General features: G+C 45.2%; 1 protein-coding gene across 1 annotated transcript; it reads right to left on the bottom strand.

Annotated features, from left to right (window-relative positions):
* EXOSC3 (exosome component 3) lies at positions 1-12,455 on the bottom strand. The gene is made up of 4 exons (XM_048504860.1): positions 12,150-12,455; positions 6,830-6,979; positions 1,845-1,996; positions 1-467 (listed from the first exon to the last, which is right to left on the bottom strand). The coding sequence occupies exons 1-4, from the start codon at positions 12,441-12,443 to the stop codon at positions 266-268; spliced, it is 798 nt and encodes a 265-aa protein (XP_048360817.1). The 5' UTR covers positions 12,444-12,455; the 3' UTR covers positions 1-265.
* Positions 12,456-17,417: the final 4,962 nt, after the last annotated feature.

Here is a 17,417-nt window from a genome sequence, read left to right as displayed (position 1 = left end):
TGAAAAAAAGAAAGCTTTTATTTAATTGTGGGGGGGAAACAGTGATGTTTGCTCCAATTGGCATCATGAAGGCTGTACGAAAATCCCACTTGGAGTCTGCTGAAGAGACAAGGTGCCAGAGGGTGAGTGTCAGAGACAGAGATGCAAACATCAAGGTGAATGTCAACATTTATAACATTAAATGTATAAAAATAGATTGATCGTTCCCACCTAAACTACACACACACACACACACAAATCGGATTATCCCCCACCCCTTTTCTCATCAGCTCCCCGATAGCCTGGCAACTGCTTGCTTCCTCTGTTCGGGAGTCATGTGCTCACAGGCCTCCAAGATATTTGCCACAATTAGAGTCTGTTGAACTGTTCTGGCTTTCATCCATATTCTTCCGTTCATTCCCAGCACCAGCTCAAATGGGTAAAGCTGTCCCAAATCCTGGATGATTTCACAGCCGGGAGCAAGAAGTCTGAAACCAGACATTAAAAAGATTATAAGCAGAGAAGTTACGCCTGGCTTTGAAGACCTCGACTTCTTCAAGAAATAATTAAACCTCTACATCAGGATTCCCCAAAATACTGCCCGCGGGCACCACGGTATCTGCAGGAACTTTTTCTGGAATGGGCCAAATGTTTTTTAGAAAGTGGATGGAGCCAGGAGGGAATTTTTGTCAGAACATGTGTGAATGTTTAGATGAGCAAAATCTAAATGACAGCTGGACCCTCCTTCTAACAGGTGCTGTGTGCAGATTAGGACCGAGTGCACAGCTTGTACCGTGTGCAAACCTGATAAGGTGAGGGCACCTGATTGGTGCCACTTTTGTATATAGTCAGCACAGACAGCAGAGTGAGGTGTGCGTGAAAACACCTGTGGTCTGGAGCACTTTGTCAGTAGATAGCAATAAATGGAACTGCACTGGTGACTGTGTGTCTGTCGGTTCTTGTCTACATTGCGTTCTGCAAGGTGGTCTACTCCGAGTAAATCCGCTGCTTCAACAATTTTTGCCTAGCAAAGCTTCTTTTTTAATTTTTAAAAAATTTTACTGACAAAGAAATCCAGATGAAAAAGAAAAATTAAAAGATTAAAAATAAGCAAACATAACCGACAAAGTAGTCCCTATAACTGAAAAAAATTATAATAAATGCATGTATTAGCTTATATAATCAAAGTCAAACACAATCTATATCAGAATTAAGTAATATAAAGATAGACTCACATTAACTGGTATACAAAACAGAAACAACCTTATTCATTCATCGTTAAATGAATCTAAGTAATTTTAGCTCATTCTTATTATTTATATTTGGAAAAGAAATTGATAAAACAAGTACATATAATTTATAGGGGGCAGGGGGCATTAATTGAAAATGCTGGGGGGAAGAATTAGGACTAATAAAAGGAAACACTTCTTCACGCAACGTGTGATTGGTGTTTGGAATATGCTGCCACTGGAGGTGGTGATGGCCACTAACCTGGATAGCTTTAAAAGGGGCTTGGACAGATTTATGGAGGAGAAGTCGATCTCTGGCTACCAATCTTGATCCTCTTTGATCTGAGATTGCAAATGCCTTAACAGACCAGGTGATCTGCAGCAACAGCCGCAGAAGGCCATTGCTTTCACATCCTGCACGTGAGCTCCCAAAGGCACCTGGTGGGCCACTGCAAGTAGCAGAGAGCTGGACTAGATGGACTCTGGTCTGATCCAGCTGGCTTGTTCTTATGTTCTTACAGGTACATAAAAAAGATATTACACTGACCCAAGAAGTCCTTTCTCTGACCAGATCATTAGATGGGTCCCAAACTCGAGCGATTACAAACTGATAGTGAAGAACTCCGCTGCACTTACTTCCTTACTAAGCCTAAGGAAACCTTAATTAAGAAGCCATCTTGTCCGATAATTCCCATTCCGTTGGCTCTGCCGCTGCTATCTATGCAGACCATCTCAGGCTCCATGTCTTTGTTGGCGACGATGAACTGGCCGTAAATAAGGTCTCCTACCTGCAGAATGAAAGAAAGCTCAGAACAAAACCATCTACAATTCCACAGTACATGCCACGCATTGTGCCTCACGATGCCAACAATGTTTAGAAACAAAGGTCCTTTTTTCAACCACAGTGTTGACCTCTTTTCATCCAGTACATGTCAAAGGACCAGATGCTCCGAGGCAGGAACTGGGAGGAGCCACAGCAGACTAACCAACAACCAGCTCTGCTCCACTCACCCCTTGTCAGGACCAAGCCTGTCAGTGCCCAGATGTCTTGCCGTGTAAGAATTGCAGTGCCCAGATGTCTCGCTGTGTAAGAATTGCAAATGTTTCCTGTAAATGCTTTCCTGTTTCCCTCTCCCCTCCCTGGCAATTCCCTGGCGCCAGCTCTCCTGCAAGAAGGTGCAAACGGTTCCCAGGTTTCTTGAAGCGCTGTAGTGCAAATGTTATACACTTTGTGAAGCACATTTGGCGGGGATCAAATGGGGGGGGGGATTGAAGGATATAACCTCTGGATCTAAGCGGGAGAGCTTAGATTCAGCTTTCTCTGTTACTCTACGCGTTGTAGAAATAAACTGCTTTAGGACTTTCCTACGGTCTCTGTTATTTCCACGTTCGAGAGCCTGACACCCCTAACTATGCCAAGAAATATGCAAAGAATTGTAAGCGCTGCTCTCTCTTCCCCAGAATGTATGGACTTCCTTATACACCTTAGCTCCTTCACTTCTGTGCTTTGGCTTGAACAGGAGAAGGACAGCCCAAACCAAAGGGAGGGGGAGGTCAGTAGAGCAGCGGGTTGGGATGGCACGGTTGAACTCCCTCCAAAGAGAAAATGGGTGGCGTGGGCACCAGGGAGGAAGGGTTAATCCCTTCCAAACTCCAAACCTTTACTCCCTTGGGAAAGTCCACTGGGCAGAGTGACTTATAGAATAACTTTAATGTCATTGTGCCCACACAACGAAAATGCAAAACAACGAAAATACAAAACATCCCCTGATGAACCTATCTGCAATCCGCACACCCCAACTTACAGCCATCCCTACACAGCCACCACCATGTCAACACATTGCCATGGAGTTTAACATAGTCACACTTTGTGGTAGTGTAAGTCTGCACAACTGGGAGTGGGTGTTCCTGGCCTTAAAGAACTAATTTCGGCTCTGCCTTTAGGAACGCCCCCCACGATGTTGGCGGGGGCAGTTGTAGCTGAGGTCCAGCACTGCAGGGGGCAACCTCTGGGTTTGCCCATCATGCGTCTGCACAATGGCCCAGTGTCGAGGTAAGTGGCCTAACAGCATCCATGCCACTTTGCACAGTGCACTGCGCTCAGCCGTCAGCTTAGGGCTTCCGCCGCTTCCAATGTAGTCTCAAGGTCCCTTCCCCCCAGATTGCATTCTTAAAATGCATTTCAGCTGCTACTGTGAAAGCTCTTTCAAAGCACCGGTAATTCTTCATGCTGGAGAAGACAAGGTGAACAGCCTTGCTTTGATTTGGGAAGGAAGACATGGTCGAAATGCAAACGTCAGAGGGGATCGACAAGCTTATTGGGGGGAGGGGAGCAAACTGATGGCAATTACAGGACCTCGAGTGACCTCGAGGACCTCCAGCTCACATTCTTGGGCAGCCGATAGAGCAGTGGTGGCGAACCTATGGCACGGGTGCCAGAGGTGGCACTCAGAGTCCTCTCTGTGGGCACACGCAAACAGAGTCACCCCCTCTCCCCCACACATCTAGGCTGGCCTGGGCCACTGGGATCAATTATTAGCATTAAACCTAAGACCTAGTTTTGGGGAAGCAGTGTAGGTTACCCTGTTAAGCGCTGTTAAACCCCACTGATTTTCATGCGAACTAAAGCACAATCCTTTACTTGGGAGTAAGCTCGGTTGCTGTCAATAGGGCTTGCTTCTGAGTAAACCCTCCTAGGGTCATGATTCACCCATTGGAAGAGTTGAACGATCGCTTCAAAGCAAAGCCACTGACTACCACCAAGCTTTCTCCCGAGTAACGCACGCCTCTGAGCCAACTGTTTTTTCTAAACTAAAACCTCAGTATTCAGGTTAAATTGCCATGTTGGCACTTTGCAAGAAATAAATGGGTTTTGGGTTACAATTTGGGCACTTGGTTTCGAAAAGGTTCGCCATCACTGCCATAGAGAGTGAAGAAGGCAAACTGTACGCTGTGAAATTGTGCATCTTGGCAGTCTCACTTGTGCTGGAGAGTGCTGTCAAGGCACAGCTGACTTATTGTGACCCTGCATGGCTTCCAAAATAAGAAGCCAACAGATCAGCTTTGGTGGTCTCCCATTCAAGTACTAACCAACTTAGCGTCTAAGACCGTGGTGGCGAACCTTTGGCACTCCAGATGTTTTGGACTACAATTCCCATCAGCCCCTGCCAGCATGGCCAATTGGCCATGCTGGAAGGGGCTGATGGGAATTGTAGTCCATAACATCTGGAGTGCCAAAGGTTCGCCACCACTGGTCTAAGATCAAGCCGGCCTGAGGCCTCCAGGTCAGAGCAATCTTACCTAAAATGCTACTATTAAGAATGATTCTGCACACCAGCTTCGCCAAACTCATCATGTACTTCAAGAGTGTATATTTCCTGTTCGGGGGGGGGGGGGGATCCTCCCAATTTCCCTTTGCAGTATGTCAATATAAGTTTTGCCAGTGTGCTGAACAGTTTTCCTCTTGCGCACCCCAATTAGCACCTCCCCAAATACTGCTAAATTATTCTGAGTGGCAGCCAATTCTATAAACCAGGAAAACCAGATGAATCTTAAAATTCAACATTCCTGTGGGTAAAAAGGGGTAAAAAGAGAAACTCCTATGGTTTGTTACTACCACACCCTTACTGCAATTCAGGCATTGCAGAGCACATGAATGCAGAACAGATGGGGGAAAAAAAGGTTTAGCAACATTTAATAGCATACAGGATGGAGAAGAGGCCTCAAGCCAATGGTCCACGCCAATTGGCCATGCTGGCAGGGGCTGATGGGAATTGTAGTTCATGAACATCTGGAGAGCCGCAGGTTGCAGACCCCTGGATAGTATAAGGATATAGGTATTACAGAAAAGGGTCACCATTTTAATTTAATGTATTAAATGACACAACACGTATAGTATAGCTAGCTCTTAAAACTATTTAAATCACATGATAACTTTTGCTAATCATCATCTGAATTTCCTTCAAGTGGGAAAAAAATACAGGCAGCTCCATTACTGACAGACTTTACAAATCTGATACAAGCATGGAACGCATGCGATACAAACACTTAGAAATGTATTTGAAATGCTGAAGCTTTGGATGGAAGGAGGAGGAGTTTGGATTTATACTCCGCCTTTCTCTTCTGTAAGGAGATTCAAGGCAGCTTACAAGCTCCTTTCCCTTCCTCTCCCTACAACAGACTCCTTGTGAGGTAGGTGCGGCTGAGAGAGTTCTGACGGAACTGGGGCTGACCCAAGATCACCCAGCAGGCTTCATGTGTAGGATCGGGGAAACAAATCCAGTTCACCAGATCGGAGTTGGCCATTCATGTGGTGGGGAATCAAACCTGGTTCTCCAGATCAGAGCCTACCACTCCTAACCACCGCACCACAAGCCTAGCTTAGAGGCTTCTGCAAATCTCACGAGTTCTTCTTTCGCATGACCTCCCATCCCAGCAGAACCAAACCAGGAGGAAGCCAGTTATCCAGGACAAACAATCATTTTCAGAAGGAATCTGCCAGCAGGCAAAATAATCAATAGGTTCTATTCCTGGCAAGGGCAATGAATTCTTATCCCACGCTCCTCTCAAAGTACAAAAACTGGCGGCGGAAAAGAGAAAGAGGCAAAGGCATTTGAACTCTTTGCTCGAGTTGTATGCGATGTCTTCAGGCACGTTCACATGCAGACATTTTTCATGACTAAGGCAAAGGGACGCTGCTGTTGCTCAATATCACTGCTGTTAGCATTGAACACAAACCTCCAGACAATCCCTATTGTCAGTCATATTGCCAATTCCAAAGCCTTTATTGGCATTATAAATTACAGAATTAATAAAAAGGGCATTTGTCTATTGACTAAAACATTAAAATACATTAGAATCTACATTAACCATTTGCAACCTTGCATATGCTTTTTAATCCGTTTTTTATTATTGTTGTACTGTCTATGCCAATAAAGGCTTGCTTCTCGAAACATTTGCAACCAGACTTTGTAAACCGCGCACATAAAAAAATAAATTAGCCGTTACTACTTTGTAGGCAATGATTGCGCCTGACCAGATAGTGCCTCAAAAAACTCGCAACGTTCTCACATATAAAATCACAGGAACCGCTGAGTAGAAAATTCATAACAGAGGGTAACCTAACAACGTTTGAGCTCTCTATCAATGGATAAATGTACATAGAGCGTAACGACTTGTATATAGGGCATTCCAAGAGTACATGTTGAACAGTCTCAACAACGGCTATATTACATTGACACAACCTGTTCCCGTATGGAGTGTTGTTGTTGTTGTTGTTGTTATTATTATTATTATTATTATATTTATAGGCTGCCTCACCCCTGAAGGGCTCGAAGCGGTTCACAATACAGCTGTTCCAATAACAGCACATAAAATAAATAACTAAAACTAACCACATTAAAACAAATTTCCATAGCAGCAATTTCTTAAAATTTAAATAGCAAAGTTAAGAGCAAGCAAAATTAAAGACAGGCGCCCGATCAAAAAGGCTGGGAGGGGAGAGTCAGGGCCCAAGATAGAATCAAGGCCCTGCCAAGATGGAAAAAGGATAGTTGGCACAGTAATCTTTGTCAGGATAGTTGGCACAGAAATCTTTGTCGGTCATATTTTAGAGTCCTCACCTGCACATTTGGCCTGTTTCTCTTGGTTGCCCCTTCAAAGGCCAAGTAGGACAAAGACGCCTGCTCACTTCCGCCAACGTCCAGTTTGAATATGTCCCCGGCTTTGGTAGTCACTATGCCGATCACGTGGTCTCCTTTGACTGGGACGTACTGGAAATGAAAAGAAGAAGAGTCTGGATTTATACCCTGCCTTTCTCTCCTGTAAGGCCTCGCAGTTGTGGCTTCCCTATCTTCATTCACAACGCTTCCCACATTGCAAGGTTTCCGCTGGATGAGGTGTTGATCAACTGCCCGCCTGTGCCAGAGAGAAACACATCTTACCGTGACATGCCAGCCATAGATGCAGATGAAACATTAGAAGAAGAAAAATGTGGATTTATGCCCTGCTTTTCTCAACCATAAGGAGTTGCCCAGCAGCTTCCAAACTCCTTCCCTTCCTCTCCCCACAACGGACACCTTTAGAGGTAGATGGGGCTGAGAGAATTCTGACCGAACTGTGATTACTCCAAGGTCAACCAGCAGGCTTCATGTGGAGGAGTGGGGAACCAAATCCAGTTCATCAGATAAGAACCCATCACTCATGTGGAGGAGTGGGGAATTGACCCTGGTTCTCCAGATTAGACTCCACCGTTCTTCACCACTACACCATGCTGGGATATTAGAAAGTTGTGATCATCCATACTCCCGTCTCATGAAAAAAAACACTGACGCTACACAGTGGTTTCCTAAAACATAACCCACTGTCACACACACACACACACACACACACCCGGCAACCGGCAGATCCTTTGAGGAAGCCCCTGCTGCAGCTGATAGCTCGCCTGAGAAAGGGTTAATGGAGCCTTGCAGAGAGATGCCAGCTGAACTGGTAGAGCCTGAACTCACACAGGCTTCTGGCTCAGAACAAATCAGCAGGGCTAAAGGAGATGATAGGTAGGAGCTCTGGGTCTCCAGATGCAAGACTGAGGTGCAGACGGAGATTGAGACCGGCCTTAAAGCAGAGACGCCGCTCAGCAAGACTCCAGGCTAGGCATTACCCAGAGCCTTTGCAGGAGCAGTCCCAGGGAAGTAGCTCTGAGGAATAAAAGGCCTTGGGCAGGGACTGCAATTGTGGTCGCAAGACGGATTCCACCTGCCCTTGACTGCACACCACTGCTGTCTCCAGACCTGACCAGTGGTGGGGTCCAAAAATTTTAGTAACAGGTTCCCATGGTGGTGGGATTCAAACAGTGGCGTAGCGCCAATGGGGCTGGGCGGGGCACAACGGGGGCGTGGCCGGGCATTCCGGGGGCGGGGCATTAATAATTTCTCTGTTACTGTAAAAAACTCTTACTGTAAAAAAAAGTTCCTAATTTCCAGCTGGTATCTTTCTGTCCATAATTTAAACTCATTATAGCAAGTCCTATCGTCTACTGCCAACAGAAACAACTACTTCTCCTCTAATTGACTGCCTGTCAAATACTTAATACTGTCAAATACTTAATTTTGTGTCTAGAAATCAGAAGAAGGATACTTTCCCTAAACAAGGAACTTTACCATATTTCTAAAACATGTTTTTAAAACAGCCCAACAGGGAGAATTATCCCGTTTTCTACCTTCGCTAACCAGCCACATAGGAAACAACAGGACTTTATGATTTTTGGACCTAATGGAATTTCTAACAGAAAAGCAGACACAATTACCGTGTTTCCCCGAATATAAGACAGTGTCTTATATTAATTTTTGCTCCCAAAGATGTGCTATGTCTTATTTTCAGGGGATGTCTTATTTTTCTGTGTTCTGTTCGTCAGGCATGCTTCTAAACAAAAACTTTGCTATGTCTTACTTTTGGGGGATGCCTTATATTTCACACTTCAGCAAAACCTCTACTATGTCTTATTTTTAGGGGATGTCTTATATTCGGGGAAACAGGGTAGTAACCCCCTCTCGGCACACACAAATAATTAGTAACCCACTCTCGGGAACTGGTGAGAACCTGCTGGATCCCACCTCTGGACCTGACTGATTATGGACCGGCTTCTGACCTCGATTCCTGGATTCCCCCAGTTGCTGTATGTATTCCTAGCATTTGATTGACGTCTCTTTGGACTCTCCCACAGACTTGGTAACCTCGGACTTTATTCTTTGTTGAACTGCTAGCAGCCCAGCCCTGAGCTTCCTCAGTACCACTGCTGTGGCAGCACACCAACCCCACCCAGCCAGGGCACCCACCATCATAAACCTGCAGGAAACTGGACAACTCATTTTTCAAACTGACCACAGGTATAAGCACAGCACCCCAGAACAAAAATGCCAACTTCTCTGAAACTGCATTTAAATAGTAAACTTGAATGCCATTGCAGGTGCATCAACAATTATGTGCTGTCAAGTCACAAGTGTCTTTTCAGTGGTCCACCTCATGGGGTTTTCAAGGCAAGAAAGCAGAGGTGGTTTGCTATTGTTTTTGTGCATAACATGAGTATTAAAATCTTTGGCAATGCTTGCTCCCTCCCTCTCAGAACATGTAATAGGAAGTACGTTCAAATGGTTTATTTACCTAAGAGCAGACAAAATTGTCAGATAAAGAACATAAGAACAAGCCAGCTGGATCAGACCAGAGTCCATCTAGTCCAGCTCACAATGGTCCACCAGATGCCATTGGGAGCTCACATGCAGGATGTGAAAGCAATGGCCTTCTGCGGCTGTTGCTCCCGAGCACCTGGTCTGTTAAGGCATTTGCAATCTCAGATCAAAGAGGATCAAGATTGGTAGCCAGAGATCGATGTCTCCTCCATAAATCTGTCCAAGCCCCTTTTAAAGCTATCCAGGTTAGTGGCCATCACTCACCTCCTTCTGTGGCAGCATAATTCCAAACACTCCAATCTGCGCTATTGCATTTTAAAGAAAGGTGTTTCCTTTTATTAGTCTGAATTCTTCCCCCCAGCATTTTCAATGTATGCCTCCTGGTTCTAGTATTGTGAGAAAGAGAGAAAAATTTCTCTCTGTCAACATTTTCTACCCCATGCATAATTTTATAGACTTCAATCATATCCCCCCTCAGCCGTCTCCTCTCCAAACTAAAGAGTCCCAAACGCTGCAGCCTCTCCTCACAAGGAAGGTGCTCCAGTCCCTCAATCATCCTCGTTGCCCTTCTCTGCACTTTTTCTATCTCTCAATATCCTTTTTGAGATGCGGTGACCAGAACTGGACACAGTACTCCAAGTGCGGTCACACCACTGCTTTATATAAGGGCATGACAAAGGTTAACAGAACCAACACAACATCCACTTTGGGAATCATTGACTAAAAACAAGAGAAATCTGAAAAGAAGGTATGAGTGTTTTCCCGATTCTTACCATTTCCAATAGCAGAAGGAAAATCGTAAAACCCAAAATCAAACGTGAGAGAGACAGATAAGGTCCACATGCTACATGTGAAAAAAGGGTATGAAATGTTCTTCTACAAAGGCTTCATATAATGCAAGAAGAAGGCAACATTTAGAGCCCTTTGGGGATAGGGCGGTATATCAAATCAAATAAATAAAAATAAATAAATAATAGTAAAACATTAAGCCCATGTTAAGCTCTCTTAGGTCACATGGATTTCAACACGAGCTGACATGCTTAAAACTTTCCTATATGAATGAGTAACAGCTGGATTGTGGCCACATTTCTTGTCTCTAGGATGCAGGAGAGTAATAATATGTTACTGATCACAATGGTCGATGATGCAACAGAGTAACCGCAAGATATCGGGTACAAGCCTATAACTCTGGGTTGTGAAAGCCCCAAATGCCTTTAAGTTCAGTGCCAACACTTGGAAATATTAAGCATTTTCCTAGAAGTGCTATGAGAGATTATTTTTACATGACTTTGCCGGTTTGAAATACCTCGGGGGAAGCAAAAACAAGTTCTACATACTTCCAAGGCAGGGAACTAAATCAGATGGTCAGCAGAAGGGGATCAAACTGCACAGACCGGTGGTGACACTCTCAAAATACAGGCAAGTCATTTGTCATTTAGGGTTGTGTAATAGAACTCACAGTAGACAGAATGGCCCATAATCTTTCCAGCCCTCAAAGGTAAATGGATCACATTCCTCTCTTGTTCCAAATAAAACGCTTATGAAAAAAACGGACATTATCTATTTACGCTTAGACAGCCAGTGTAGTGTAATGGTTAAAAGTGTTGGACTAGTATCTGGAAGATCTAGGTTTGAATCCCCACTCATGGGTTATCTTGGGCCAGTCACGCCCTCCCAACAAGAGGATAAAATGGAGGAGAGGAGAGTGATGTAACCCACCTCGGATCCCTATCAGTGAGAAAGGCTGAGTACAAATGAACTAAGTAAAAATGAAGTAATTGCATGTTTCATATTGTGTACTACATCATGACAGCCTTTCTCACTTGAGACTCAAAAAGGCAAGAAGGAAAGGCTGTCAATACAACAGAATGCAAGCACAAAAGTGACTACCACATAAGATATATGGTTGCCAACCTCCAGATGGGGCCTGGAGTTCTCCCTGAATTACAACGAATGTCCAGACTACAGAGACCAGCTTAATTGTGGAAAACAGCTGCTTCAAAGGGCAGACTCTAGGACAGTGATGGCGAACCTATGGCACTCCAGATGTTCATGGACTACAATTCCCATCAGCCCCTGCCAGCATGGCCAATTGGGCAGAGATTAGGCCATGCTGGCAGAGGCTGATGGGAATTGTAGTCCATGAACATCTGGAGTGCCATAGGTTCGCCACCACTGCTCTAGGGCATTTTCCAGGGGCAAATCCCTCCCCAAATTTCCCCTGCTACAGGCACTGTCTCCAACACTGCAGGGTTTCCTCTGCCTGGAGCTGGCAACCCTAATAGAAATACAAGTACAAAACTGAGAACGAACAACATAGCACCAGGAGTCATAATATAAAATTAAATGACCACGGCAGCAGCAAGCCTGCATAGAAAGACCAAGGCAGAATTACAAAGGTCCAAACAAGGTGGTGCAGAATGAGGGGGGGGGGGGGTTGCACTCCGCTCAAGTGAGCCCTTTTTGTTACAGCGGAAGGAGGGCAAAGATGCAGCGCTTCAACTCACACATGGGAATATCGAGACACGTCAAAACTAGTGTATTTATTATGGACGGTTTTGTTTTATTGAGATCTGGAAACCGCTCTGAGCCTGAACGGGGAACAAAAACCACATAATAAATAGATAAATGCAGTCTCAGCCGTCTACTCAAGCACCCATGCGCAAAGTGGTCTGCTCAAGTACGCATGCGCACAACCTACAGGCTCAGCCGTCTGCTCAAGTAAGCATGCGCACATCCTACAGCCCTTTTCCCTTACCCTCTTCTGCTGGGAGTCCACCCAATACGTTCCCCCAGAGCCACTTCCGATCACGCCCCCTGGTTGCCCGGATGGACCCCGATACCGCAGGAGGCCGCACTTGGTGGCCAGCAGGCCTTCCCCACCGCGCCGCAGCCCCGGCCCGCAGATCATCCGCCCTTTCTGAGGACCGCTGGGCGTGAGACGCAGCCGCTCGCCGTCCTCCTCAGGGTGGGCGGGAAGAAGCAGCACATCCCCGGGCAGCACCACCCGGCCGACACACTCCTCGGCTAGACGCGGCGTGCTCGCCGCCATTTTGTCCTTAGCGGCTTTGTGCAGTGTGCGCATGCGTGCGATCCGCTGCGGCTTCGTTGCCAGGAGTTTGCCAGCCTCTGAACGCTTAACAGCGCATGCGTGAAGCAGGATTCTCTTGTTCTCCCCCCCCCCCCGTTCAGAGTTGCCCAGTTACCATCTATAATGGGGTGTGTTCGTATATATGTATATAATTGAGAGGCAGAAAGGTGTTTTACATTGAATTCCTTCATTTGTGTATTTCGTTGCATGGCAGAACAACTTCTATCAAAACCTGGCTGTTACAGTTGCATGAAAATTTTATTTTTATATATGTGATACCCGGCTCTTCCCAGCCAAAGCTGGCCTCAGGGTGGCTTATGCACATTATGTAAAATAACAATATTTTAAATGTTTCCATATAAACCCCACAAAAGAAAAATTTTTAAATGTAATAAATATTAAAGATGGCGGGGGGGGGGGGGGGAAGGGTGTCCAAGTGGACGTCTGCAAGCCTGAACTGAAAAAAGTTTGGTTCCACGCAAACGTACGTCAGCATTGGGGTTTAAGTGGCAAGCACTGGATTTTTGCGGCACAGGAAGGAAGTTGCTGACCAAACAGAGTTTTCCTTTGCTTGACACTTGCTGAACATTACCTTGGCCCATCTTCAGAACTGGAAAAGTCAAGTCTATAAAACATTCCTGCTGAATCGTTGCTCTGGCTGTTGTGTATGAAGACATCACACCGCTGTGGCTGCAGTAAAGGATTGCAGGTGTACATGAGTTGTCTGAAAGTTGTGCATTGCATTATATTGCCTATAAATTGGGGCAGTTGTAACTTCAAGTGTGGTGTACCTCAGCCACCTAAAATAGAGTTTTAAATACATGGGTTTGGGGTTGCAATTTGGGCGGTCTCGAAAAGGTTCACCATCACTGGCCTAGGTCCTTGGTTTATTAAGCTGTCAACTTTAGTTCACCCTTGTTCTCTGTTCTGTGAGCTGAATCCATAGCATGTTGCTCAGAAGATTGTTTACACAATGAGTCTAAGTTCATTTGGATCTTTTTAATTTCACTGTAAATGTTGCTAAGAGTTCTAGCAACAAGATTGCAAAGAGAGGCAGTGTCAGACACACTTCTCAGACATGCCTTGCATGTTATATCTCCTTCCCTGGAGGTGGGTTGTGATGACGTAGCCAGCTCCTCTGAGTCTAAGTTAATGGGGCTCCTCGTGGAGTAAGCTCAAGCTTGAAGACAGCATTGTTAGTGACTCCCCACTGTTCCACCTTTCATCATTTCAGAGAGGGGCAAGGGGTGTGTTTTCGCACTCCAGGAGTCAAAGGGGAGAACCGATTTTGGTATAAGTTGAAATAGTAAATGCTTTACTTGAGGAGTCTCACCCTGGAGGTAAATAATAACAGAAAATCGTCGTATTTTTTTTGTTGCTTGGACGCCAGGAGGGCTCTGGGAAGCTCCTCTGTGGTGTATTTCTCAGGCGTTTCCTAGCTGCCATTAAGCCCAGTCACGATAAGCTCCCACTAGGTAGATGGAAATCCTGTTAGTTGTTGAGTAATTGCTTTAAACACCCCGCCTGTCTAGAGACCAAGAGAGCAAAGTGTGGGGGTCTCAAGCGTAAATCACTAACAGGCTGCCCACACAGTAATCTGAAGACAGACACTCAATTAGGCTCCAAAATTCCACAGTTGTCCTTGACACAGATTCAAGCAGTTCACAACTGCAGGCACTTGTTAACTACACAGTCAGAATTATTTAAAACCATATATAACAGCAGCAGAATCAAGATAAATTTACGTTTTTTTCGTAGCAGCACAGCTAGCGTCTTTCCCCAGTGTCGCCATCTTGGATCAGCCCCGGGTTTATTAAGCTGTGGCGACACCATCTGGCTGGCAGTGGTAAAATAAAATACACAAATCCACTATCACTATCTGGTGCAACTTTTTAAAAGATAAAATCTAAGATCTGGGATTGTATCCTCAATGCAAGATGAGCACTAAAGTACTACTCTGGGCTACTGGCTTATAGAAGTCATTGCAAGTGTGAAGAAGGGACTGCCCAAAACACAACCCAAATGTAGAAGAAGAAGAGTTGGATTTATATCCCCCTTCCTCTCCTGTAAGGAGACTCAAAGGGGCTTACAAACTCCTTTCCCCCCTCATAACAAACACCCTGCGAGGTGGGTGGGGCTGGGAGAACCAAAGAACTGTGACTAGCCCAAGGTTCCCCAACTGGCATGTATCGGAGTGCACAAGCTAATCCAGTTCACCGGATAAGCCTCCACAGCTCAAGCTGTGGGGAATCAAACCTGGTTCTCCAGATTAGATTGCACCTGCTCTTAACCACTACATCATGCTGGCTCATGTTTCCAGGCTATAAACAAAACACTTATGGAATTGGGGAGGGGGGCGGAGGTGGGAAACAGTGCCAAGTTCCACAGAGGAAACATTTTTCCTGCCTGAAAATGTCTTAAAAGGTTTATGCAGAAAGGCCCAGGAATGCTCCAAGTTGATCCTCCGCTGAGCAGGGGGTTGGACTAGATGACCTATACGACCCCTTCCAGTTCTATGATTCATAGAGTCTTGGATGAACTCTGGAGATAATGTCCATGGAGTTTATAAGCTTACAGTAAGGAGACGCTTCAGCTGCTTCAGTTATGGTGGTGGAAAGTGCCCTCAGGTCACAGGTGATTTATGGCAAGCCCATAGGATTTTCCAGGCAAGAGATTAACAGAAGTAGTTTACCTGCCTCTAAGAACCAACCATAGCCTTCCTTGGCAGTCCAGTCTCCCAACCAAGTACTACCCAGGGCTGATCCTGGGCTTCTGAGATCCCAGGAGATCCAGCTATAAAGGGTTATCCAGGCCAAGGAACTTCGATTTTTCTGCATGATTAATACCTGATCCTTTTTAAAGCAGACTCTCTTCCTCTCTGCATTTAAGGTGGTTTCCTCCAAACCCCAAACTGAATGATTAGAAACAATCACAAACTGGTTTTTTTTTCATTGTTAGATCTCCTCCCCCCCACACATAAACTCACACACATGTATATTCACACACACACACACATATTCTCAAAAACAATATTAAAACAAACAAAAGAATGACCACAGAGAATTTAATTTCAATTCTAAATATAAAGAGATAGCCAATAGAGGTATCCAAAATGTTTTCTAAAAAGATACAAACGCTTTTTAATGATCAAAACAAAAATCTCGCAAGAAAGATCAAACAAACAGTCTTGGCTTTTTACAAAAATGGTGTGGAAAATTACCCACCCACGCACACACACATCTAGGCTAGCCTGGGCACGAGCCTTTACCTGGGAGTAAGCTCGGTTGCTGGCAATGGTGCTGGCTTCTGAGTAAGCCCTCCTAGGGTCGTGATTCACCCATTCGAAGCGTTGCACGGTTGCTTCACCAAGCTTACTCCCGAGTAACGTGCACCTCGGAGCCAACCGTTTTTTCTCACCTAAAACCTCAGTATTCAGGTTAAATTGCCGTGTTGGCACTTTGCGATAAATAAGTGGGTTTGGGGTTGCAATTTGGGCACTCGGTCTTGAAAAGGTTCGCCATCACTGTTCTAGGGGAAGGACTCACAATTTAGAGCAAGTCGCAATTTATTTTTGCAATTCCTGATTTTCACAGTGACTGTCAATCAACCAAGCACCCAGTGATCAGATTTTGGTAAGCCAAGAATACATTCCACATGATCCATTGTGAAATCAATTCTATCGTATAGATGCCATCATTACACTGGCAGCTGGATTTTGCAGTGTTGCTAAACATAACACCCCCCCCCCACACACAATCACTCCACATTGCCACAGAGAGAAACACACCTTAACGTGACGTGCCTCTGAAAATGCCAGCTACAGATACAAGTAAAATGTTTGGAGCAAAACTTACCAGACCACGGCCATACAATCCAGAAAACTCACAACAGCTGGTTGCCAACTTCATTACTGTCCCTACTCCTCTGCTCTTATCTGAAATCTGGTGCAGCAATTGTGGATTTGAATGACTTGGCCGGGAAAAGCTTCATCTACCTAATTTCTGAGTAGCAAGCTGCTGTTAGAGGCACAGAAGCAAGGCTAAGGAACAGGTGGCAATCCAACGGAAGTGTCTAAAGATTGTGTCTAACATGTACATCTAGCCGGTTAATATGGTTGGAACAGACAATCCCCACAAACGAGATCAGGAAATAACCCAACTCATACATCTATCTGCTCATCCTACCCAGACACATTTATTCAATTCAAAGCCTCCAAATTCAAATCACAACATCACTGGAAGCAAAGAACAACCATGCTAATTTGTAAGTCACAATACCCACCGGTCACCTTCCATCTGTTTCACAGGTCACTTTAAAAAAGGCAAAATATACTTGCAGCCAGTGGTGGGATTCAGCAGGTTTGCACCACTTTGGCAGAACCAGTTGTTAAAATGGTGCTTGTAAACAACCAGTTGTTAAATTATTTGAGTCCCACCACCGGAACTGGTTGTTAAATTATTTGAATCCCACCACTGCTTGCAGCTGGTCTGAAAAGACACACTGGCCTGCCCTTTCCGCTGAGAGGGGTTTCTCCAATATAAATTTAGTGGGATCCTTTGGACTAGAGGCAGCACGGAAATCCAAGAGCACAAGAACAGAACATGTTCTAGGACAGTGATGGCGAACCTTTTCGAAACCGAGTGCCCAAATTGCAACCCAAAACCCACTGATTTATCGCAAAGTGCCAACACGGCAATTTAACCTGAATACTGAGGTTTTAGTTTACAAAAAACGGTTGGCTCCAAGGCGTGCGTTGCTTGGGAGTAAGCTTGGTGGTAGTCGGTGGCTTTGCTTTGAAGCAACCGTGCAACTCTTCCAACGGGTGAATCACGACCCGAGGAGGATTTACTCAAAAGCAAGCCCCATTGCCAGCAACCAAGCTTACTCCCAGGTAAAGGATCGCACTTTAGTTCTTTGCATGAAAATCAGTGGGGT

This window comes from Sphaerodactylus townsendi, linkage group LG08, assembly GCF_021028975.2.
Source record: "Sphaerodactylus townsendi isolate TG3544 linkage group LG08, MPM_Stown_v2.3, whole genome shotgun sequence".
Taxonomy (NCBI): Eukaryota; Metazoa; Chordata; class Lepidosauria; order Squamata; family Sphaerodactylidae; genus Sphaerodactylus; species Sphaerodactylus townsendi.
This window is presented reverse-complemented; position numbering and strand designations above follow the sequence as displayed.